Here is a 25,856-nt window from a genome sequence, read left to right on the forward strand (position 1 = left end):
CAGGAACATCTTAACCTCTTAACCCCGTGCTCCTGCTTTTGACAAGAAGATCCCTCCAAGAGTCTATTCTGGACTTAGGTTGAGAGTCTAGCTCGGCCCAATCCCATCAAACAACAGAAACTTGTTAGGTTCTACTTTCTGTGACTGTTGCATACATAAAGAGATTTTTGTAAATCAACTATACTCTAATATAAAATAAAAATTAAAAAAAACCCTAAATGTAAGGCTGGGTATTATAAAACTCTTAGAATAAAAGATAGTCTTCTGAATGTCTGCAAGAATGAACGATTTATGTCTTTGACATAAATCGCAGCAATATCTTTTTGGATCCACCTCCTAGAGTAATAAAAATAAAAACAACAATAAATAAATGGGACCTAATTAAACTTAAAAGGTTTTGCACAGCAAAGGAAACCATAAACAAAATGAAAAGACAACCCACAGAATGGGAGAAAATATTTGCAAATGAAGCAACCAACAAGAGAATAATCTCCAAAATATGCAAACAGCACATGCAGCTCAGTATCAAAAAAACAAACAACCCAATCAAAAATTGGGCAGAAGATCTAAATAGACATTTCTCCAAAGAAGACATTAACCAAAAGCACATGAAAAGATGCTCAACATCACTAATTGTTAGAGAAATGGACATCAAAACTACAACGAAGTGTTCACCACACACCGGTCAGAATGGCCATCATCAAAAAGTCCACAAACAATAAATGCTGGAGAGGGTGTGGAGAACAGGGAACCCTTCTACACTGTTGGTGGGAATGTAAATTGGTAAAACCACTATGGAAAACAGTATGGAGGTTCCTTAAAAAACTAAAAATAGAATTACCATATGACTCAGCAATCCCACTACTGGGCATATACCCAGAGAAAACCATAACTCAAAAAGACACATGCACGCCAGTGTTCATTGCAACACTATTTACAATAGCCAGGTCATGGAAGCAACCTAAATGCCCATCGACAGATGAATGGATAAAGAAGATGTGGTACATATATACAATGCAATAATACTCAGCCATAAAAAAGAATGAACTAATGCCATTTGCAGCAACAAGGATGGACCTAGAGATTATCATACTGAGTTTAGTAAATCAGGCAGAGAAAGACAAATATCATGTGATATCATTTATATGTAGAATCTAAAAAAAAATGATACAAATGAACTTATTTACAGAATGGAAACAGACTCACAGACTTCGAAAACAAACTTATGGTCACCAAAGGGGAAACGTAGCAGGGAGGGATAAGTTAGGAGTTTGGGATTAACAAATACACAGTACTATATATAAAATAGATAAAATCAACAAGGACCTGCTGTATAGCACACGGAACTCTACTCAGTATTCTGTAATAATCTATATGGGAAAAGAATCTGAAAAAGAATGGATATATGTATATGTGTAACTGTATCACTTTGCTGTACACCTGAAACTAAACACAACACTGTAAATCAACTATATTCTAATATTAAATTTAAAATTTTTAAAAGTTTTTGCTACATTTTCTAAATAAAAAATTAAAACTTAGGTATGCAAACCACAAAGCCCAGTCCCCACTCCCAAGATCCTAATACACCTGCCAAGGAGAGCGTGCCTCTGCCCTGACTGAGAAGGGTCATTGCACAGTGAAAGGACAGAGTGATGCAGAATATGCTAGCGAGCGACGTCTCCGTATCTACTATGAGACTTTCATTTAGAACGGACATGTAAGACCAGACACGAGGAAATGCACACTCACCCAGTGTTTTCTGGATGTCGTTCTTGGCGGGAAGTAAAGATCCCCTGGCGTCTAACAACACTTCAGCTGTTTTTTTCAGTTTCTCTACAGCCACCTGCTGACTTGATATCTGTCCCTGTAGAGCCTGGAGGATTGAATGCCTCAATTATATTCAGTAGGACTAAATAACAGATTTCCAATATGAAAAAACGATTCACAGTAAGATAAATTGGACAGAGCAGACTTGTCATCAGTAGAAGCTTACTCCAGAATTCTTAGAATAAGTCCAGTTATAAAGTGACATTAGCAAAACCATCAGCCAGTCGGGAACATTCAAGTTCAGTCCTGGAATAAACCCTCAGCATATGCTCATGATAACCGGCCTGATTCCTGATCCTGAAACCCTCCACCCTCAGCCTGAGTTCCCCTCAATCCCACTCCCAGACTCTATACAATATCCCCACAACCACCGGAAAACAAAGACAAGTAAAAAACACACAAACAGCAGAGCCCCTTTGAGACCATTTCTGACTCCAGGGAAGGAGATAATTAAGGACTTGCACATCCTGACCCAATGCTGAGTCATATTTATTTCCGTTAATGCAACAAAAGTTACTTAATATCTAACAAATTCCAAAAAAGCTTGCTACGTTTTGTGAAAATACAAAAATCAAACAGACACAAAGCTTACCCATGGGGATCTTCTAGTCTAAGGCAGGAAGTGGTAAGTGCCAAAGATGAATAAGAAAAAGGTTGAGGGAGGAGGACCTGGGAAGGGAGGAGGGGCCTTCTCCATGGGGTGGCCCTGGGGCAGGTCCTGGGGAAGGTGTGGATTTGGGCATCCTCCTGGGGCTGCATCATCACCCAGGTGGTACTTGAGCCTCTTCCTTCCTTCCCACCTGCAAACCAACCAGCAAGCCCTGACAATTTCACCTGCTTAATATTTTTTTCAAATCTGGCTCTGGTTCTGTATTTCTGAATCACTACAGGACAACCTCTCACTGAACTGGAAAAAGCCTCCTAACTGTGCCCCTGCCTCCAGTCTCTCCCCTGATACAGCCCCTGATATGTTTTATGGAAGACACATACCTGACTGCATCGCTCCCCTCTTAAAAGCTTTCATAGCTTCCTCTTGCTTCAGAATAAAGGGGATACTGGAGCCTGCCATCAATTGTCCAAGGGAATCTATTCCTTAATTCTGTCTTCAATCTCATCTTTCTCCCCCTCCTGTTCCAGAAGCATCCCACGACACAGCTATCCCTCAGCGATTTGCTCTTGCTGGACCCAAGGCCCTAGCATCTCTACACACAGACCTTGGGAGGCGACCCTGAGCTTGGCTCTTACCTGTAACATTCAGCTGGGAGACCTTCCCTGTCTCTCCTCACCCCGAGTTGGAGCACTGCCCCCAGAAGCTCCCACACATGCCCTGTGAATAACACTGCACCGATTTGTCTCTTCTATCAAACTGGAACCTCCTTGAGAACTAGGAATTGATAGTATTCGGCTTTCTATTATCACTGCCTAGCCCAGTGCTGGGTACATGGCATTAACGAAAATTTCTGGAATAAACAACTGAATGAATAAGTAAATAAATGAAGATATCAAGTGTAAGGTTTTAAAAGATCCCCCTCTATTTCAGCCTTCAACAACAACAAAAAAAGCAAATGTCTAAAGCCAATGGCAAAATTTTCCTCAATTAATTCTCATATCCAAGAAACTGTGATAATATACAGGCAGCTGTGCACATGTCCAAAGGCTCAACAATCTATGACCAGCATGGGATCTGTGATCTGAATACCAGATCCTACAGTTGTTCTAAGAGGCCAAAGAATCTGCATCAGAGTGATCAGTTTGGGAAATTCTCCCACAAGTTTAGTTGCAGTTAAGTGTAAGAAATTCCTCAAAATAGGAACTTTACCTATAATGGACTGAAGCCTAAGCCACACGTACAACTTATTTGCATCACACAGTTATATAGGAAATGAAATAAATTTAAAGGCACCTCCAAAAATTATTTTTTAGAATGTGGGTTCCCCAAGGACAGAGATAGGGTTTTAACCCCTTTGTGTCTTCAAAAAACCTAACAGTGGGCCTAGAACATAAATGTCTCTGAATGAATAAATTTATGTAAAAGTGATCATGGTTTTATAAAACATCCAGTACCAAAGATGGCCCTACCTACCATCCTAAAACTTAGAAATGGATTACAAGAAAAGCATCTCTTCTTCACCTCTTCTCTTCAAAACATCCCATGCCTTTTCTCTTCATAATTATGTTCAAGAGTCAGTAGTTTTTAGTTCCTAACATTATCAGGTTTTAGTTTAGCTATGGTAGTGGTTTATAACACTACTTTGGGACAAAACTGCAAATTAAAGTATTCAAATGGGTGCCATATATTGTTTTTAATGGATTTCAATGAAATCAAAACATGAAAGAAGCATCTGTGACAGGGAACACTGCAAGATAATGACCTTGGTCTCCAGCCTGGACCAGAAAAGGGTGAAGTTTACAAAGCCGTGGGCACTCGTCCAGCTCATAAAAGTTTCCCGACACTCATCACCCTCCCAGAGATCAGAGCAAGCCTGGAAGGTCGATGTTGTCAATGTTACCTGGCCCCATGCCTGGCTCCAAACCCAGGCCTCTAGAAGGGTCCCAGGATCCTGCCTTTCTGTGCCTCATATGAAGCTAAAATCTTGTTTTGTCCACTGATTATGAAGAGCATCATTCTAGCCCAGGGGTATCAGACTGCTGACAACACAGCCAACAGCCACTTTAAAAATAACGCTAGTAGCAATGTGTTATTGGCCAAAAATATTTCAAATGTACCCACTGGGTGCCCCAAATTACATTTATCATACAACAGAATATAAGTAGAAGTTAGTATTGTAAATGTACAAAAGACTGATTGTTTGGTAGTAGTCTTATGTGTTTGTATTACTGTTAAAAAGAAAAATGATTGTAAGATGTCGGTAATAAAATGAAAGAAATGGAGACTCCTTAATCCTCATAAAAATGTATCCTCTCTACCTGCTCAGATCATCTTTGAGGAAAACACGTCCATATGCCAGGAACAACTTTAATCACGCATTTAATTCTAAAATTATGCTGTGGCTTAATTGGGAATTCTCCTTTGAAACGCTGCACTCTTTTTCTATTTCTTTGGCTGCCTGAGGACTAGAGGAGTCTTTTTCCTCAGCACATACCAAGGTAGTGTTCCAGTTCTAGAATTAATCCATGTTTCCATTTCATTAAAAAGCCATAGCATTCATTTCATTTTTTTGTTTGTTTGTTTGTTTTTGCTTTAGCTACATTAAAACTACTTTTACACAGGATGCAATCAGTTTGCTAATACAGACCTAACTTAAAATGTGTTACGTCTATTTCACAGTTTCCGATGCTAAAAATACCTAACTTCCGAATTAAATGTAATACAAGCAATCTTAATAATTATGCCGCTCCTGGCATTTCCTATTAAAATAATGGCCTTTATTGTCACAACATATCCTCTACCAACATACACTGCCCTTGGACCCGTCATCCCGTGGGGACCAAAAGCTTCATTAAGACAGATCTGTTCTTGGGCTTGTCGGAAAGAGAGAGACAAAAACAAACCAAAAAAAAAAAAAAAAAAAGCCTCAAGACTGAAAATGCACTCCTGAAGTGGGGAAGCTGCATCAACGTCGGGGCTGACCTGGCCCAGGACACGGCCCTGGTGCCTGTGTAGCCCTGGGTAAACTCCAGCCCAGGAAAACACAGAGCTCTCCACCCTTTCAGCCCCAGCCCCTCCTCTCTCCTCTCACCCCACGCTTCCTCCCCCTTCTCTCTGCTTGGCCTTAACCTGCCACAGTTCACCCCAGGGTAAGACAGCTTTCTTCCAGCCAGAAGACACTGGTCTCAGGCAATACCTAACATTAAGCTAAGTCAGTAGGGTACCTGTTTCCCTTGTTAACGCACAATAATGATTTCTGACTCTAACTAACAGATGCAACCAAATTCTGAAAGGCAGTATTTTCACTGGCATTACAGTGTTTGCTTTCTATCTAGGCAGAAATGAGCTATTGCTACCCATCTGCTAAAAGGAAGCACAGAAAAGATTTAAGACATGAAACTTTCAAACTCAAAATTATTGGTCACATGGAAGAAGAATAAAATTTTTCAAAAATTTTCTCCCCTCACATGAGGATTTTAAAATATGCTTGGAATGTAAGAAATGGCTAGACTCTCTCTGCCACTGTGGGTGGGGCTGAGACATTTACACAATTCCCCCATCAAGTCTGAATGTTCAAAAGGGCAGGCGGCCTCTCTGAGAAGTGGGCAAGGTGATAACTGAAGTGTGTACCTCTGTGAATCGGGGGTAACCCAACAGGAACCCACACGGAGTGTGACAGTGACACCCCTGCCGTCCCCCGGTCCATTCATGAACAAATGTTCATCGAGGACCTACGAGGGCCCAGGGATACAGCACTGAACAAAACAGACCAAGCATCTGCCCTGTGGAGCTTGGTGGTAATGCAGGAGAAGACAATGAACAAGGATGGGAGGGGAGTCTGGGGGAGAATGGGTACATGTATATGTATATGTATGGCTGAGTTGCTTTGCTGTGCACCTGAAACTATCACAACATTGTTAATCAGCTACACTCCAATATAAAATAAGAAGTTTTTTAAAAAAAATAAGTGTAAAGATCACAAGTGGCCCAGGCAGGACCGGTCTTTGTCTGGGGATGAGGAGGTGGGGAATACGAACCATGACAGCAATGTCGGACCAGCTAAAACCACAGTAGAAGAAAGAGAAACGAACAGACATCAAGTTGTAACTCCCCCCAGAGGGAGACACACACCTTCCCATCCCTTCCTCCCCTGCCCTTGGGGGAACGATCACAAAAGTGGGGGAGAGCTGAGGGCATTCCATGGAACTACCTTGGGGCTGGATCTCTCTTTTCCCTTTTTTTTTTTTTTTTTTACCTTCATCTCTTCTAGTTGCCTCTGCAGATTTTTAGGGTCCACGGCAATGGGCTCAGATAAGTGTTTGCTCGCCGTGGCCTCGCAAGCCTGGAGCCCAGAGAGAAGCCCACATGAAGCATCTTCATAGTGTTGGTATTTATCCACCAGATCTTTGAGGTTATTCCCAAGGACATTGCACTGAAAATCGAAAGAGAGAAGGGTGGGGATTAAAATCCACTACTTTATATATAATCCTCAGGACCTATGGGTTACGCCACCTGTAAAACACCAGATTTCAACCAAAGTGAGCAAAAACTGTAGGGCGAAGATTTTCTCCTTTATAGGAAGACGCTTCCTCTAACAAGTCAAAAACTAACCAATTCAAAAACATCTGCACGAGGGCTGGATCTTAATCCAGAATGAAGGGTTTAGGTGTCAGTCATCAGAGGGGGCTCGTCTCCATGGAGTTTACACACCACGTGTATAGTATGCATCAGATGGAAAGGTTTTCAAGGTGCTTCATAAATCACTTCTATATGCTGCACAAGACTGATTAACACAAGGAGTGCAAATAATCTAGACCAGAAGGAAGCCAAGGCCAACAGCCAACGATGCTTTTCAAGACATTTGTGCAGCCTGGTCAGCTTATATTCTAAACAGAAACATGTTTTCTCAGTTTCGCTTTTTTTTTAAAACAAAACTCTCTTACTGGTCCATGAGAATAATAAAATTGAAACAGTCTGTTAGCCATTAAGTATTAAAATAATACACAGACCAAATATATGTGTAAAACGAATTCCTTGTGAAGGGAATTATCTGAGAGGAAGCTTCAGTTCTCAAGCTTCAGAGACTGCAAAACAGCAAACCACTCTGTTTAGAGTCAAAATATACCCGCCACCTGCTGGGCAAAACAGGTAATACAGAGTTTTACAGCTAGGGCTGCCTGGAAATCACTCCAAATGAACTTAATAAATAACTTTACGTTCCTAATCTTTAAACATATTTTTCAGAAGTAAAGTAGATTAATAAGACGGAGGGAAGTAGGATGAAAATACTTTATTTTCCCTGCTTCAGTTTTCAGATTTCTTGCTTCTAATTCCAAAACTAAAGAGGACAGAACGAAAACTACATGCACAGATCCCTCATGCCTTAAAATGAAACTACCTTACTGCACAGAAAAGGAAACTATAAATAAAATGAAAAGACAACCTACGGAATTTGCAAACGATGCAACCGGCAAGGGCTTAATTTCCAAAACATACAAACAGCTCATACAACTCAACAAAAAAACAAACAACCCAATCAAAAAATGGGAAGGAGAACTATAGACATTTCTCCAAAGACACACAGATGGCCAAGAGGCACATGAAAAGATGCTCAACATCGCTAATTATCAGAGAAATGCAAATCAAAGCTACAATGAGGTATCACCTCACACTGGTCAGAATGGCCATCATCAAAAAGTCTACAAACAATAAATGCTGGAGAGGGTGTGGAGAAAAGGGAACCCTCCTGCACTGTTGGTGGGAATGTAAATTGATACAGCCACTATGGAGAACAGTATGGAGGGTCCTTAAAAAACTGAAAATAGAGCTACCATATGATCCTGCAATCCCACTCCCGGTCATATACCCAGACAAAACTATAATTCAAAAAGATACGTGCACCCCTGTGTTCATAGCAGAACTATTTACAATAGCCAGGACTTGGAAGCAATCTAAATGTCCACCGACAGATGAATGGATAAAGAAGATGTGGTACATATATACAATGGAATATTGCTCAGGCATAATAATGAACAAAGTAATATCATTTGCAGCAACATGGATGGACCTAGAGATTATCACAGTAAGTAAAGTAAGTCAGAAAGAGAAAGACAAATACCATACGATATCACTTATATGTGGAATCTAAAATATGACACAAATGAAGTTATCTAGGAAATAGAAACAGACTCACAGACATAGAGAACAGACCTGTGGTTGCCAAGGTGGAGTGGGGTGGGGAGAGAAGGATTCAGAGTCTGGGATGAGCAGATGCAAACTATTATATACAGGATGGATAAACAACAAAGTCCTACTGTATAGCACAGGGAACTATAGTCAATATCCTGAGATAAACCATAATGAAAAGAATATGAAAAAGAATATATATATGTATATGTATAACTGAAACACTTGGCTGTACAGCAGAAATTAACGCAACATTGTAAATCGACTGTACTTCAATTTTAAAAAAATGAAATTACCTTCGTGTAGAGGGACCTGAAGCGGTCGGTGGCGTGGTCTAGCCTGCCCTGGACTTCTCTGTGGGTGGCAGAGGTGTCCAGGTGGTCCCGTTCAGCCCGGCCACCTCCCTCTCTCCTGCTGCAAGACTTGGCTGCTTCCAACACTCTGTTCGCAGAGATCGTGATGTACCTCAAGTCTCCTTTGTGCGAAATGACATCTTCCGAGAAGCTCTTCTGCCTCTTCAGTTTGGCCGCCAGACCACCGAGGTCGTCGGCACCTGCTTCCAGGTTCTCCAGCTCTTGTTCCGACTGCTGCAGCCACTGCTCAAACTCGCCGTAGTCGGCGTCAAACTTCTCCAGCTCCTCCTGCAGGGAGTGGGTCAGCCGCATCCTCTTCTCCGACTCGGCCAGCGCGCTTTCATAATGCGCCTTCAGCTCCTTCACGTTCCTCTGCAGCTTCTCCTTTTCTTCCGGGCAGAGGTGGTGGCCCTGCTTCTCCAGCAAGGCCTGGGCCGCCTGGGTGGCCACAAGGACGGCCTGGTGCTGGGCCACGAGCTCCGCATGCCGGGCCTGCGGGAGAGCAGATCAGGCATCACGTGGATGCAGGACCCACAGACCCAGGACCCGCAGGCCTGCTTCCCATCAACCTGCCTAGGGTGCCCACTGTTTCCCTCTTAATGGTGAACTTCCTAAAAGCAAACGCTGCTTTGTGAGCAGCTAATTTTAAAATCTAATTTTAAAATTTCCAATCTTCTCTGGAAAGTACTGTTTTTGAGAAGTTTGGAAAAAATGGAATAAATTTCTGTTCCAGCCTTAAAACAAGCACCTACAATCTGCTCTCATTTTACTCATCCCTTCCTTACGAGCCCCCTAAAGGGACTGTCAATGTCTTTACCTAATTATTGATCAAGGAAGTACAATATTTTTTCTTAGGAAATGATCCTGAAAAGATATTTAATAGGAAAAAAAGAATCTATAATTTGAAACCTATAAAAACACTACGATAATCAGTAAACAAGAACAACATACATTCGGAGAAGCCCAAAGGAAGTTAGAGGAACACGTATAATAGAGGAGCATCTTGGAGCTACTCAGCTGACTGGGTCTCAGTTTCCTGCACGTGGAAAATGGGACAGTAACCCTACCCATCACAGGTTTGCTGAAAGGAGCACAGGAAACCGCACACAGAGAACACTGCCCGTGGAGCCTGGCACATGTCAGGGACCAAAGTCCACCCTGGAGGCAAGAGCAGAGCGTCTGGCAGGTCACAGGTGTGGGGCAGAAAGGTCACAGGTGTGCACAGCTACCTGCCCTCAGCCCTCAGCCGTGTGGGCCTCAGCGGCTAGAGTCCCTTCCTCTCCAGCCATAACCAGATTCTTCCATCCACCCCAATATGCCATTAAAATGTGGTAAATAGCGTAATGGAAAATAATACAGAAAAGAATGTATACATACGCATAACTGAATCACTTTGCTGTACAGCAGAAACTAATACAACATTGTAAATCAACTCCACTTCAATAAAAAAAAAAAAAAAAGCATAGTAATCCTTCTGGGCCATTTTCCACATTTCTTGTAATGGCTTACGTGGAGCCATACAGCCTGATCCCATCACCTCCGAGCTCCCTCTCCGATCTGGCCCTCCCCCCTCCCCACACCACACACTCGGCCTCCCACCTCTACCCCGCCCCCACCTGCGGGCACTTCTGGACCCCTTTCTCCAGCTGTTCTCTTGTCTGGTTCCATCTCTCCCCTCAGACACCTGCCTGCAACCCCTACCTCCTCTGAGTCTTTGCAGGAATCTCATACCCCGTGTGGACCTACTCGGACGAGCCTATTAACCCTGAAAGGTGGTCCCACCCCATGAGCCCACCTGTACCTAACTCGGCAAAAAGCTACCACCTTCCAGCATCCCACAGAATTTGGATGTTTACTGCCTGACCTATCATTGTCACCCCCCCAGCAGGCAAGCATCAAGACAGGGAATTTATTTTGCTCACTACCTGGAACAGAGCACTCAGGGGCTGAGAAAATATCGCTCTGTGCCATCAAGTGCAAAGGGCCAAGAAGCACTGCTGTGGGACAGCTGTTCCCGCGAAGTCTGATCCCAGCCGCCAGCCGAGAACAGACCCATCAATCCTTGTCCCCATGTCTGTGACAGCACCTGCCACGCAGTGGGCACAGGACAAATACTTCTGTTTAAATAACTTTTCTCCCACAGGCTTTTCTCTCTCTTCGGTATTTGAATTATATTCACACGCCATCTCCATCTGGTAGGTCAGACAGATGTATATAGTACCTATAAGTCACCTGACCCATCCCTTCCTTTTACAGATGAGGGGAGACAGGCTGCAGAAGGAGAAGCACTGGGCCCAGGACACGTAGCACAGAGAGTTAGTACCAGAGCCCTCGTGTCTCCCGAGCCTGGGCCATCTCTCCACTTTGCCAGGAGAGCAGGAATTTGTGAAGCACTTTCAGATTCTCATACTCTTCGCAGTGAAAAGTTCAGAAGGCAAACTTCATGCTGTGGCTAAAAACAAGTGTTTCCGGTAAGGCACCTGTATGTCTGGGTCCACGCTGGTATTTTTTCACTCCTTTGGTCAAGTTACTAACCTCTCCTGACTCCTTTGTACCTGACTCACAGGTTCCTTTAGGAATTCATTATATTTTTCATTTTAAGACACAATTACAGTCAGGTTCTGGAATAGCCCCTTGAAATTGTGATGTAATAAATATCCCAGCTCTTCTGGTTTCCTTTCTACTTCCTGTTCTAGAAGAGCTTCACAGAGAGCATTAAATTCCCAAGACTCCAAAGACAAAGACTCGGAGGCAAACAACAGAACTGCAAATGTGCCCGAGGCCCAGGCATCTGCCCGTCAAAAGCCACACACTGAAATAAAATGATCAACTATGTGACACTTTAAAAATGGCTTTCAAATGTTCCCTTGGCTCCTGTAGCAGCATTAATGTTAACCCTAGATTTTTCATGCAGTGAATTTTCACTCCTCTTCTCGGTCACAGCCTTCACCAAAAAGATGACCTGAAGTCTGGAGAGAACTTGAGTAAACTCAAGAGGGCACAGCAAGCCCAGGCTGGAATTTAGCAGAGGGACTGAGCTCACAGCCTAGTTTAAAATCCCAACTCCATCCCTTACTAGAAGTGTAACCTCAGGCAAGACACCTCATTCTGTAAGTTACGGTTTCCCCATCTGTAAAATGAGAATAAGAATAACATTAATGATAATAATTTCATCACCATAATAATGATGTTCTCATTTGACAGAGTGGTGGGGAGAACTAAATGAACAGAGTAATGAGTCACGATGGGAAGAGCTTTGAAGAGTACCTGGCCCACTGTCACTGCTCTACGAACATTAGCTATTATTGTTATTTCTATTAATTCCTTACAACTCTGCCTCATGGAGAAGAACACCACATCCAATGATGTATTTCCCACTGTTTTTCACTTGCTTAGAATTCTCACCATAACTTACACGGACATACTGATGACCCTAAAACAAGGACTTTACTCTCAAGGGTCCCTGAGGTTTGTAAAGATAACTCACGTGCTAAGTGCTTCCTGTCTTTACAGACCTGAAAATAGACTTTAACAAGATCATCTGTTTAAAACCACTCACCTTCATCTTCTGGTACTGCTGGTTCAGGTTCTCCTTGGTGGTCCCTACGTGCCCGTCAACATCCATATCCAACAGGTTACCATTAACTTCCTCCTCTTCTCGCATCACCGACTTGCCATCACCCTCTTGAAAATGAGTCCCGTTCTGTTCAATGACCTGTTTCTGTTCCATCCCTGCCCTTCCTGAGTCTCTGTCAACATTTGCCAACCAGTCCAAAAGGTTTTCGATTTTGGTTTTGCTCTCTTCCAGCTGCTTTACAGCTGCAACCTAGGCAGGAAAGGTCACAACAGATAACCTTGAATGTGGGCCGAGGCAAGAGTGTTAAGACTTTCCAAAGGCAAATACTTAGATCATTGAAAATCAGAGTAGGGAAATTAAACCAGACCCATAATGAAAACTGAACACACTGAAATTAAGCCTTACAGCGACAGGCAGTTACCCTGAAGTTTCCACTGTTCTTAAAAACACATTCCAACGTTTTAACTGTAATTAATGGACCTCACACATTTAGAAAGCCTGACAATCCCACTTAAATTGTTTTTAAAAGTTTAACAAAGCCTACAAACTACTATGTATAAAATAAATAAGCTACTAAGATATATTGTACAGCCCAGGGAAGATAGCCAATATTTTATATAAATGGAGTATAACCTTTAAAATTTATGAATCACTATGTTGTGCACCTGACACATATAATATTGCACATCAACTATACCTCAATAAAATTTTTTTTTTAAAGTTCAACAAAGCCAATTCTTCAAACTTTGTAGTATTTGGTCAATTGCATACATGAAAACCCAGAATTCTAGTCTCTGGTGCTAATCATCACTTATGACCACCTGATACCACGTAATAAATCAAGGCGCTGTTACACTCATCATTTTCAACAAAGCCGTAAGAACAGGGTACCACATATTTGAATAAGGACCTTTTCCGTTTCTTCCTTGATTGCTGTCGTCACAACTTTATCCAGCTCTTTTTTCGACTGTTCTGCCTTTAAGTTAAGCTGTTCATACTTTATCTTAGCTTCATTAAGTTTCTGTTCAATCAGAGCCTTATCTTCTCGTGACAGTTTTTCACCACTCTCTTTTAAGAAGTTCTCTGTGTTCTTCACTATTTCTGCCAATGCCTGTGCACTTCCTTGCATATCTTTCTGCAATTCCTTATAAAACAAAAGAAAAATAAAATCTTAGTAAATTACTACCTATTTAATTCTTCCACAATTGTAATTCTAAAACAGGGCGGGGGGGGGCAGAGAAGAATCTAGCACATACAGGTTGAAAAAGCATATTCAATACTCTGTTAATTTGAGTTGGTTTATTTAAATCACAATATTTAATATAATTTGAAACCTCAAAGAACATTAAAGAAAGGTATGAGATTTGCAAGTTTAACAAATGGATGTGGTCTGTAAAACACTAAAAACAAGTATTTACAAATGTAATCTATACAGATTTGCACATACCAGATTTTTTTATATTATGTGAGTACATTTATAAAGGCTTTTAAATACATGGTAATATTATCTATTCTGTTTCTAAACATTTAATTTTAACATATATCTACTGCTCGGGATAAAAACAAATAGTTCTCAAGGTTATGAGCTAAATTATTCCTAATGTAATTTCTATACTAAGATGATGATGACTTCTAAATACCAGAGCTATATAAAATAAAATGTTTGTTTCTTTGCCCTAGCTGCTAGGAAGCTCAGAGTAAGATCTCTCCTCAACAGTTACAGCTTTCCTTTGTCTAGAGTTCTCTATGTAATTTTTCCTCCTTTACACTTTCATTCTTATAGAGTACTATGTTTAACTCTTCATATTATTTTTCTCCATAGTTTTATTTTAAGCCTCCCCAAATTTTTCTAGGAAGTATTTGAATTGAAAGAGATACTGTCCAGTTTTCCCAGCACCACTTAGTGAAGAGACTGTCTTTTCCCCATTGCATATTTTTGCCTCCTGTGTTGTAGATTAAATGACCATAGCTGTGTGAGTTCATCTCTGGGCTATTTATCCTGTTCCATTGATCTCTGTGTCTGTTTTTGTGCCAGTACCATACAATTTTATTACTATAGCATTGTACGATAGTTTGAAATCCAGGAGTATGATAACTTTAGCTTTGTTCTTTCTCAAAGTTGCTTTGGCTATTTGGGGTCTTTTGTGGTTCCATATAAACTTTAGGATTATTTGTTCTAGTTCTGTGAAACATGTCATGGGTATTTTGATAGGGATCACAATGAATCTGTAGATTTCTTTGAGTGGTATGGACATTTTAACAATATTAATTCTTCTAATCCATGAATGCTATGTATAGAATACAAAAAATACAAGGATATATTGTACAGCACAGAGAATGCAGCCAATATGTTAAAATAATTTTAAATGGTATATCATCTATTGCGTTGGCCAAAAAGTTCGTTCTGGTTTTTCTGTAAGATGTTACAGGAAAACCCGAACGAACTTTTTGGCCAATCCAATATTAAATGTTGAATCACTGTGTTGTACATCTGAAACTAATATAATATTGTAAATCAACTATACTCTAAAATAAATAAATATTTTTTAAAAAAGAAAGAGACACTCTTTACTGAGTCACTACTATATGACATTAACTGTGCTGGTCATTTTACATAAAATATTTATTTAAGTCTGACAATAACATGATAGTGGAAATTTGAGCAAAGGCAGTGAGGCCCAGAGAGATTAAGTTACAAAGCTGACAACATGTAGAGTCTGGGACTGGAACCTGAATGATCTCGTTACAATGAGAATGTTCTTTCTCCTGACACCAAAATAAAACTTTCTTTATCTGTCATTATTGTTTGTTCCTTCAGTGAAAAAAAACAAATTCCAGAGAACAATGAAAGGAATAGGATGGGGCTAAGAAAGAAAAAGAACCCAAACTCATGGCTATGTCTCCAGATTTGCAAGTGAGTTGAGCTTCAACAGATCCAGATTCTAACTCATCACACAAGCTATTTCCACTATCAAATCTCCTTTATATCGCCTCCACTCGATGTCTCACCAAAAATAAAGCCAGGAAAATTACCTGGCTTGTTGGAGCTGGACGTATGACTCTTAGTATAAAGTTTCAAGCTCAGGTCTGGGGGCGTCTTGGGTGCACCTTGCCTCCGAAAAGCTAAAATGATGACTACTTTCCAATAACCTGAACTGCTTTCCAAATACTAGTAATCAGTCTTAACATCAACTCAACCCACTAATGCAAAGCTAGGTTCTACCTCCTGCTTGGACTGGTACTTCTTTAACTCAGCCGTGCCGTCTCCAATCATGAAGGCTTCTTGGTGACCAATGAGGCGGTTTTCGGTTTGGGTGAGGAGGTCACAGATGCCCTGGAGTTTCTCTCTGTACTCCTGCTGACGCTCCTCCACCATCTGAAGGGGGCAAAAGCAAAGCCTCGTGAATGTGGTCACCAACTCACTACTGTCATAGCTCTTTACGAGAACACATTTTGCAAGTTTCCTCTACATAAGCTCTCCTAAGTATGCTGTAAACATGATAGCAGTGGGGTACACACTGAGCAAGGGACACAGAAAGTGAGAGCATGTCTCATGTACAAGGAAGGAGATCCCATTTGGATGACACAGCTCAACAGAACACTGGCCACGCATATGTGTGAGAGATGGAGCTTCTGACCGACAGGAAGAAACATCCCACTTTCTGAAGCTCTTGAAACCTGCGACACACACAATTAATTCTGCAAAAGGATATCAAAACAGAAGTTAGTCGTGATTTGTCTGTTAAAATACTCGATACGTGTAAACAGGTTACCATGCTGGAGACCATGCTTGTGCTTCCAGAAGTGATCAAACGAGCCTTGCACGCAATATCTCTCCTTAATCACTGTAGCTAATTCCATCCCCGCCTCTGCTCATTATTGCTATTGGATGGACTACCTCAATATAATTCGTTAAATCACCCTAAGAGATTAAATCAGCCATTACTTGCATCTTTTGTTTTCCTTTTATATACATACTAGTTATTCATTCTATAGCCATAGATCATGTTGACTAGGAGCCTGACACGTGCCAGGCAAGGTCCTGAGGGTTTTAAATTCTTTCTTTCATCGGTGCCCACAATACTACCGGGTTAGCACTGCTACGATTTCCAATTTCCCAATGAGAAAACTGGTTCAGTGACTTGTCCTGGGTCCCACAGCAAGTGAGTGGTATAAATGGGGTATAAACTCAGGTGGCCTGGCTCCAGAGCCTGGCCCTACCCTGCCGTGCCCGCCCACCTCCCAAAGGGAAAAGACACCCTTAACCTTCTCTATCCACATGTTCATCAATTTATCCCTGGAAATTTCTCAATGCATCCACATTTCTTCCTCCTAGAAAAAAAATCAAAACTCTCCTCTGAAAACAGTAGTTTGAGGGAGGTCATGAAAATTAAACTAAACTAATTATAGCCTTCTTACAGCACACAGTACTTTTATATATTGTAGGATCACTATATTATACCCTGTTCGCTCATTGCCATTCCAGAAAATCTCTCCTGTCTTCTCTTATCCACAACCCCTGGGGTTTACATTACAGGTTTCACACTGAAGACCTAAATACCAAGAATTCCCACTCCGCAAAGAGAGGCGGACCTTCTGACGATCGAGATCTTGTTCTAGCTGTAACTGAGCCTTTAAATGTTCCACCTGGGTAGTTACTGATTCCTGCACGTCAAGGAAACCCTTCTGAGTTGTATTTAAGAGCCTCAGCAGTTGTCTGCTTTGGGTGGGAGACAGATCTTGTGTGTGTTCAGAGATGAAGAACTGCACGTCAAAGGCAGTGGTCTCCAGCTGCGTTTTGGTGTGTCCGAGGTCTTTTAACACATTCTGTGAACAAAGTAGTATGAGTTACCAACAGCGAGTTAAGCCACAATAGAAAGTTTCTATTAACAATAACATTTATTATAAAATATGATTCTTCTATCAGGGATTCAAGCTTTTATTGACATTTTTTCACAATTCACTGAGTCAAGCCATTCATTCATAATGAATGGTAGTGATGAAATTATTTCAATACTATGGTCATTAATACATTAAAAAATAATCCCTCTCAGACTATATTAACCTTGTCTGGCAGAGTTACTTGAAATGTAACTCCGCCAAAAGGTAAAGATCTAACTTGTGTACGTTTAGCACATTGAAGGGAAACAACATTAAAATACTGAATGGATAAAGAAGATGTGGCATATATATACAATGGAATATTACTCAGCCATAAAAAGAAATGAAATTGAGTTATCTGTAATGAGGTGGATGGACCTAGAGTCTGTCCTACAGAGTGAAGTAAGTCAGAACGAGAAAAACAAACACCTTATGCTAACACATATATATGGAATCTAAAAAAAAAAATGGTTCTGAAGAACCTAGGGGCAGGACAGGAATAAAGACGTAGACATAGAGAATGGACTTGAGGACACGGGGAAGGGGAACGGTAAGCTGGGATGAAGTGAGAGAGTGGCATGGACATATACACACTACCAAATGTAAAATAGATAGCTAGCGGGAAGCAGCTGCATGGCACAGGGAGATCAGCTCAGTGCTTTGTGACCACCTAGTGGGGTGGGATAGGGAGGGTGGGAGGGAGACACAAGAGGGAGGAGATATGGGGATATATTTATACATATAGCTGATTCACTTTGGTATACAGCAGAAACTAACACAACAATGTAAAGCAATTATACTCCAATAAAGATGTTAAAAAAATATATTCCTTGCTAATATTTATAATATCCATGTAATTGTGGCAGCACATACACGAGACCGTGGGAATTTAAAACATAAATCCAACAGGCCAGAATTTCAGTTTTCTGACTCGCAGGCCAGGAGTGTCACTGCCCGCCATTCATGAGGGAAGCTGTTCACATTAAGAACTTGGGGAAGAAAGGCAGGACAAACGTGATTAATACCATGAAGCAGCTACAGGACTGATTAAATGATTATGTCTTTATGCGACTGATACATACATAAATACATAAATGCCAACCTCAACATGCAGTGGTAGTAAGAGTTTTATAAAGGCTGCAGGGACCTCATCAGAATGACATCTGTAAGGTTGTGATTATTTTATAGCCGTGTCAGCTGTGAACAAACACCTCTTAGAGAAAAAGGAAATAATCCTTTATAGCTTCAGCAAAGTCACATTTTTTCTAAACCTTTGTACATTAAATTCACAGGTTTTCTGATGTACTTGGTCTTATTGACTTTGACACTTGCCTTGAGAAACTCCAAGCTTTGCTTTATATGTCCAGTATCTTGAACCATCACGACCTCCACATCCTTCACAGATGTGCTCGTCTCTGATATCCAACGTGAGAACAACTGAAGTTTGTGCAGAAATTCTTCATGGGAAACTGCTAGTTTAGACTAGAAAATAAAATTGCGTGTTCATTTCTGTCTGTCCCCAAATTTCAAATTCCTACAAATAATGATCCTGTGTTAAGAGCTTAACAGTTTATCATCTTATGACTAACTTTTCAAACCCTCAATTTTCTCCCAAACACTAGTTCTGACTCAACGTGAGACGGTCTGGTACCTACCACCTCGGAGTCTATAGCCAGCATGATGTGGTTCATTCTTTCCGAAGACAAGGCGTGGAGGGAAGAGAAGGCCGTCTGCAGACTCTGAAGGCTTACACTCAGGTCCTCGAGATTTCCCCTGGGGAAGTCACCTGGCAGAGACTTTAAAAACTCCTCTGCCAGCGTCATGTCTTTTCTTAAAATCACACCAATTGGAGCCAATCCCAATTCAAATGTCTGCAAAAAATACACATCCCAGATATACCTAGTGAGAAACACAAATATAACTAATATTCAAAATATAAAAATGCTCTTTTTAATTTTCCAAATTAACATCAGCTGACTACCCTCCATAACCGGCAGCAGACAATTCTTACCTCTAGCTGTTTAAGTTGGTTCTTCAAAGCTTCTAGATTGTTGTCCAGAGACTTCTGGTTACCTAAGGGAGGCCTCATATCTTGAAGCAAAGCCAAATACTCGCACATCTTTGATCTGTGCTGTAAACACTGCTGTAGCTCATTGGAAAACTAAACACAAATGTGGACATGTTAATTCAATAGGCTTCATGCAGATTTTTCAAGCAAATAAAATGTATGGGATTATTCCCAAATGCAGCTACTTCCTTATAAAATGTAAAGTCCACTTACTTGTTCCATCAAGCCGTCTCCAGAAGCCATGTCTTTTGACCCTGAAATAGATTCCAAATGGTTTGGGGATTCAGCGCATAGCTCCTCCAGCCTCCCGTCTCTTGGCAATGTTGATGCACTGACAGGAGAGTTTTCTGGTCCATTTTCTTTCATATTTTGTAAATTAAGGGAATGGGGGTTTTCTCTCTTGCTGTTAAGATCATCAAGAATGTGTGGCGTTTCATCCATCATCTCAGAAGCTGTAGATGATTTTTGATTCAATTCTCCAGCCTGTCCTCCTTTCTCTGAATATCCATCAGCAAGCAGCTTGCAGAAAACATTTTCAAGTTGCAGAGGAAGAACTTCAGATGTCCTACCTCTTTTCTCTAGATCACACTCCATCTGAGTTAATTCTTTCATCAATTCAAATGCTCCTGTAATTTTCTGGCTATACTGATTTTGCTTAAGTATATCGAGGAGCAGCTCAGACTTGAGGTTTGCAGTACAGAGAGGATCCTCTCTGCCCTCTGCTTTTAGTTCTGGCGAGTTATTCATGGGGGAAATGCCATAGTCACTGGTTTTAGAGTCGCCAGACACACCAGATGCTTCATTTACCAATGGTGATGAGTTAACTCTTTTAATTAAGTTTTGAATTGAAATGTTAGTATCTGCACAGGCTGAAGGTTCTCCAAGCTCTTGAGGATTCATATGACCTTCTTTCAATCTACCTTTTAAGATGTCCTTGACATCCTCAATCAAGACCTGAGATAACTCAGGAATCTGAACCTCATTTTCCTGGACTCCTGGAGATGAGGCTGGTTCTCTTCGTGCCTGTTGCTCAATTACTCCTTTCTCACTGTTAATTTCTAAGGATAAACAGTCAGTGTTTAAAGTGTTACTGGAGTTATTTCTTATTGCATCTGCACAGAGTTCTGACTGCACGAAATCCGTATGTTTCCCAAGGCCTTCCGTATCTCTAAGAGCGAAGACTGAAGGTGTGCTTTCATCTCTTTCTGGTGTGAACTCAGGAATTTCTGATCCTCCTTCTGAGACACTTTCTTTAGTAGGAAGAGCCTTCTGTTGGACCATCTCCTTTGGAGGTAAGTCTTCTTGGGCAACAGCTGCTTTCTCTTTTGCATTATTAACTCCTAATTGCATGTGCTCATTCCTGGGAGGGGAAGCTACTAGAATACAGCTTGGGGTATCTTCATTTGGTTTCAGCATGTCTTTTGCTTTCACATTTTTAGCACAATGTTTTAAATAAGTACACAGATCAAGCTCTTTTTCAGGTCCATCAGTGAATGAATCTTTCTCAATCCTTGTATTCCTTTCAGACAAGGTCATGTCTGAAGTCATGTCATCAGTGATCACTTGGGAAACTGAGGAATCGAATATTTCTTCATGATTCTCAAATTGAACGGGACTTTTGCTAACTATTGTTGGCTGATTCTTTGGTTCATCTTTAAGAGCCACTGTTGCTTTTTTAAGGCTTCCTTCCTGATTATGTTCTTCACTGTGTGTGATTTGTGGGAATGGAAACGGACTATTAACTAAATCAAGACACTCCCTTGAACTTTTACTGGGCAAAAGCCTGAGACATTTATTATCTTCTACAGGACCTTCTATAAGCACTTCTCCTTTACCTGCACACATTTTATGAACCAATGTTTCATCTTCTATTAGTATATTGTTTTCGTCAGCTCTCCTTTTAATTAGATCTTTTCCATTGTCTTGAGGATCTTTGTCAGTTACAGAGACTCTGGATGACAAATGGCTTTCCTCCGCAGGTTTTACTATTAAACTGGGCTCAGAACAAACGCCTCTATCAGAAGATGAGTCACCCTGAAGTGTCACATTCTCATAATATGGATTTCCACCTTTCACAGAGTCCATATATTCTGGCCCTTGAATCAACTTAACCCCTGTGTTCTTTAGATCACCCGCTAGTTCAGAAGTTGAACTGACACTAGTATTAGGTAAAACACCAACAGGGCTTAAAGTGTTTTCCGATTCAGTGTCTTTCATGACAGACAGCAACTTATCCTTAAGGACCATCTCATGATTCAACAGATCTTTGCTTTTTCGAACAACCTCAGTTGTATATTCTGGAAGGTCACTTCTTTCAGGAACCAAGCTACTTTTACTACTTGATTCTGGCTGCAAAACATTAACACTTTGCTGTTTCTCCAAAGAACTATGATGGTGCTTTTGATCCGGGAGAATCGTTTTATTGCTACTTTGACTCACACGGCTGTTTCCCGGTTTGGGTGCAGTGGTGACACACACGGGGACATCCACATCCTCAGCCTTGTCCTGGCACACGGGCTTTCCATCCTCACCTCCTGCTCCTTCTTCTTTGGCATCACCACCACCATCGTCATCATCGTCGCCCTGATCATTACTGTCACACTCAGAGTCCCCGTAACTTTCTTCATTTTGCACAGAATCTAAATGATCAGGATCAGATTTAAATTCTTGTCCAGTTACGTACTCTCCTCTCCCTCTCCAACAGCCAGCATCCTCAGGATTTAATGGAGTCCTGAAGCTCCCTTTTCTTCCTACAATTTCATTGTCAGTCAATGAGTCAGACTCATCACCTTCAAGGTCATCTGTGTTGTCCCTTTCTGATACGATTTCCATCAACCGTCCATTCACCTCGTAGGAGGCAAGTGAATTTAAATGGATTCTTTCACCAGCATCGAATTCTGCTTTCTCAGCAACTATGAGAAAATCCTGCAGAGACTGTGCTTCTCCCCTCACACCTAAGCTATCAACCAGTCCCCCTTGGGTCCCCAAAGAATGTTCATCCTCTTTAGAAACATCATAAAAAGCCTCTCCAGGAGGAGCGGCCCAGTCATCTTCCTCTGGCAGCGTGTCATAGTCCTCGGGCTGCAGACAATCATGGTCACCACCTTCCAGAAGCAGGGAATCATGGTCACGATCTTCAAACAAGGGCATGTCATAAAAGTCAGCATCGCTGTCTGTGTCTGTTTCTGTGTTGCTCTGCTGATCATCCAGCAGTGATGTTTCATAGTCACCAGCACTGGCGCTGACAGTTTCTTCAAATGATGGGGTATGAATGTGAGCCATGTTGATGTGATGACCACCACCCCTCAGGGGCGGGGAACAGGAGGACCCTTCCACCATGGACTCACTTTGCTCGTCTTCGGGTTCCTGATGAGAAGCAGCAAGCATTTTTTCATCATTCTGATCTTGTACCTGAGGATTACTATAACCAATACTGAAAGATTTTTGTACAGTGTGTTCTCCCTGTAAACTGATGTTGATAGCTGCAATTCCCAGAAACTGGTCTTGAAATTTTTCTCTTATTCTTTGACCCGATAACATGGTTTGGTCATTGAATGGCAATGTAGAGGCTTCACATTTATTTCCATTGTTCTCTGCAGTGTGTACATCATGAAAACTTCCCTGACCGGTCCTCCGTTTATCATGACTTAACAAGGCACTCAGCCTGGGGGAATAGTCAAAGAGAGTTGAATCCCTGCTAATATTATCTTCATTCACCGTTTCATTCAAATCACAGATTCTACTAGTTTTTGATTTTACTATAGGACTTATCAAATCACTTGCAAAGTTTTGAAGGTTTTCAGAATGACTACATTCATCTGCATGTTCCTTTGTTTCTAATTGGCTTTGATTTTCACCGTTTTCAAGTCTGTTTTCAGAGTCTTGTCTGAGCAGGCTAACTTCAGCAAGTCCAGGCTCTGTTAAATGTGATATCAAACTAGGAACACACAGGCTGGATGAATTCTTAACTTTATAATCAGTTGCTAGTCTATCTGCCACGTTTTCTGACTGGCAAAATTCACTCCTGGTAACATTAGTTCCCAGTTCCTGAAACTCTTCATCTATGGCATTTTCAGAGGTTCCTTTACGTTTAGGTTCTCTGCAATGACATTTATCAAAACTACTTGGTGTAGCTGTACTTTCACTCGTTTCTTTACTTGCAGCATTATTCAGAAATATGCCAGGGAGTCTTATGACATCAAGACATTCTTTTACAGGCGTGTTCTCATCAATTTCTGCACCACAGCCTTCCAGGAGCATCCCAACAGCGTCATTCAAGTCTCCATCGTACAGCAAAAGCCTCTGCCCTGTGTTTGCATCCATATAGCTATTTATCATCAAATAAGACAGGAATAATTTTTTAGTGTGTTCTGAGCTCTGAGTCTCCACTGGCTCTTCTCCATCAAAAACATCTTCTTCTTGCCCGTAATCATGGACCACGGATGGTTGGAATTTACAGAAAGAGAGCCATCTTCTGGAATTTTTACAAGCTTCGAAATCTCCCAAATCTGGCATTTTATCGGGCAGTGTTACATTTTTTAAAATCGATGCTGTGTGATTATCTATGATTCCGAGTTGCGTGGCAACGTCCAAACCAATGACTTGAGATGTTTCTGGAATGTAAAGAGCAGCGATTTTCTGTCTGCCGTTCAGGATCTTAGACGCCAATTCATTGGTAATCAATTCCTGCTGCAGGGAAGAAGATGTAGGAAATATCTCCCCAGAGTGAGGCCAGATGAGGCCCACGTAGCCTCGCTGAGCCTCGAGGACCAGAAGGGCACTGCTGGATGTTATCAGATCACACTGGACCGCCTCGTCAACAGTTAAACGCTTGGCGGGGTTGCACTGGATGATTCCGCCTGTTTCCACCTGGTAGGTGAAGATACTGTTGGCAGTGTCTCTGTCCATCACCCCCTCTGCCACAGCTTCTTCTACAGTCAGTCTCTGACCAGACTTGGAATTGATCAGACCTCCTGAAAGCAGCTGAGCACCCAGTAACCTGAACATGGTCTCACGGTCTATGAGGCCTTCGTGAGCTGCCCTTAAAATGCTTAAGTTTCTCCCACATTTTAATGTTATCCTGCCTCCTTCTTGTGGCCTCACAGGCAGAAGCCGCACCCCTGTGTTTTCCTGTAAAATACTTCTTTGCATGATATCTATTAAAGACACCTTCTCAGAGGTGGAGGGGTCGATAAGATCTTTACATAGATTCTGCCGTTCCAGGATTTTAGAAAATAAGGCAGAGGAAACCAGGTGCTGCTGGAAAGCCTTCTGCAGCGTCAGCTGTTCTCCTGTGGCCGGAATAACGAGAGAGCCCGTGGAAAGCAGGATCTCAAGAACTCTGATGGCCATGGGTTCTGAGATCACACCTTCAGCCAGAGCATCCAGCACTGGAACCGTGGTGGACGACACAGCAGAAATAATCTCCTTCGTTTCACTGAGTTCTTGGAGTTGGCTAAGAACCTGCTCATCAATAAGGCCATGATTTTGGGCATCTTTGAGGTCAAAGCATGTTCTTAATTCTGGTGAAACAAGCCCAGAAATCATGAGCTGGGTCTCAAGCAATCGGATCCCCGTGTCATAATCAATGAGGCCTCTTAACACGGCCTGAAAGACAGAAAGGACTTCTCCCGTGCCCTGATCAATGGTGCCTGCGATGACTTTATCCAGCTGAAAGGAAAGCATGAAGTCTCAGTCAGTGACATGAGGGTGGGCAGAGCGTCATGAAACTTAGTTTGCGTTTTCTTATAAAAAAGACACTTCGACATAAAAATCCTCTACTTACCAAGACGCGGCAAGGCTGTGAGTGTTAAGCAGCTCAAATGCACAAGTGATCTATGTCAGTGATCTATTCGAGAGCACAGGATGTGATAAAGCTTTGAAAACGACATGCATCTGTGAACTGAAAACTTCATATCGTGTACATTAAGAAGGTTAGTGAGGACACAGGAAACGATGAGGGTGAGGAAACAGGACACACACCTAGAAGGCAAACCATGCTCTCTGCAATCGGGTGAGATTAGTGTCCTGACACAAGAGAGAGTTTCAAACCCCATGCTATTGATGTTTACAGCATACAGACTTCTTCACAGATAGCCAAAACCCATGAGCCAGAAAAATCGTTACATACCCTCAAAATATGACAAATAGTATGTAAAGTACTCCAGGGAGTGAGGGAATTGAATATAAAGATAACTTTTTGAATACTGGATTTTGTGTTGAATATGTGTTGTCAAGTTTTAAAAGTTTAAGGATAGGCCAAATTTTAAGCTATTTCTGTTATATTTTAAGAAGATGCTAGAGCATCCTCGCTAAAACGTATGGCCCAGTATTTCTCAAATAAATCTCATG

At 41.5% G+C, this 25,856-nt stretch overlaps 1 protein-coding gene across 22 annotated transcripts in view; it reads right to left on the reverse strand.

Annotated features, from left to right (window-relative positions):
* The window catches only part of DST (dystonin), a 488,177-nt gene that overhangs the window by 119,554 nt on the left and 342,767 nt on the right, over positions 1–25,856 (reverse strand). For 15 of the 22 annotated variants that reach the window (XM_082414288.1, XM_082414278.1, XM_082414289.1 and 12 more), the window contains 11 exons: positions 19,719–25,175; positions 19,449–19,598; positions 19,093–19,308; positions 18,770–18,919; positions 17,150–17,383; positions 15,780–15,932; positions 13,467–13,700; positions 12,539–12,805; positions 8,923–9,471; positions 6,696–6,872; positions 1,753–1,876 (listed from right to left, as the gene is read on the reverse strand). In XM_082414288.1, the coding sequence (XP_082270414.1) occupies positions 1,753–1,876; positions 6,696–6,872; positions 8,923–9,471; positions 12,539–12,805; positions 13,467–13,700; positions 15,780–15,932; positions 17,150–17,383; positions 18,770–18,919; positions 19,093–19,308; positions 19,449–19,598; positions 19,719–25,175 (7,711 nt within the window). The remainder of the gene's footprint in view (positions 1–1,752; positions 1,877–6,695; positions 6,873–8,922; positions 9,472–12,538; positions 12,806–13,466; positions 13,701–15,779; positions 15,933–17,149; positions 17,384–18,769; positions 18,920–19,092; positions 19,309–19,448; positions 19,599–19,718; positions 25,176–25,856) is intronic. The other 7 variants (XM_082414275.1, XM_082414274.1, XM_082414279.1 and 4 more) reach the window with 2 other exon arrangements.

Source organism: Balaenoptera physalus, assembly GCF_965194825.1.
Source record: "Balaenoptera physalus genome assembly, chromosome: 11".
Taxonomy (NCBI): Eukaryota; Metazoa; Chordata; class Mammalia; order Artiodactyla; family Balaenopteridae; genus Balaenoptera; species Balaenoptera physalus.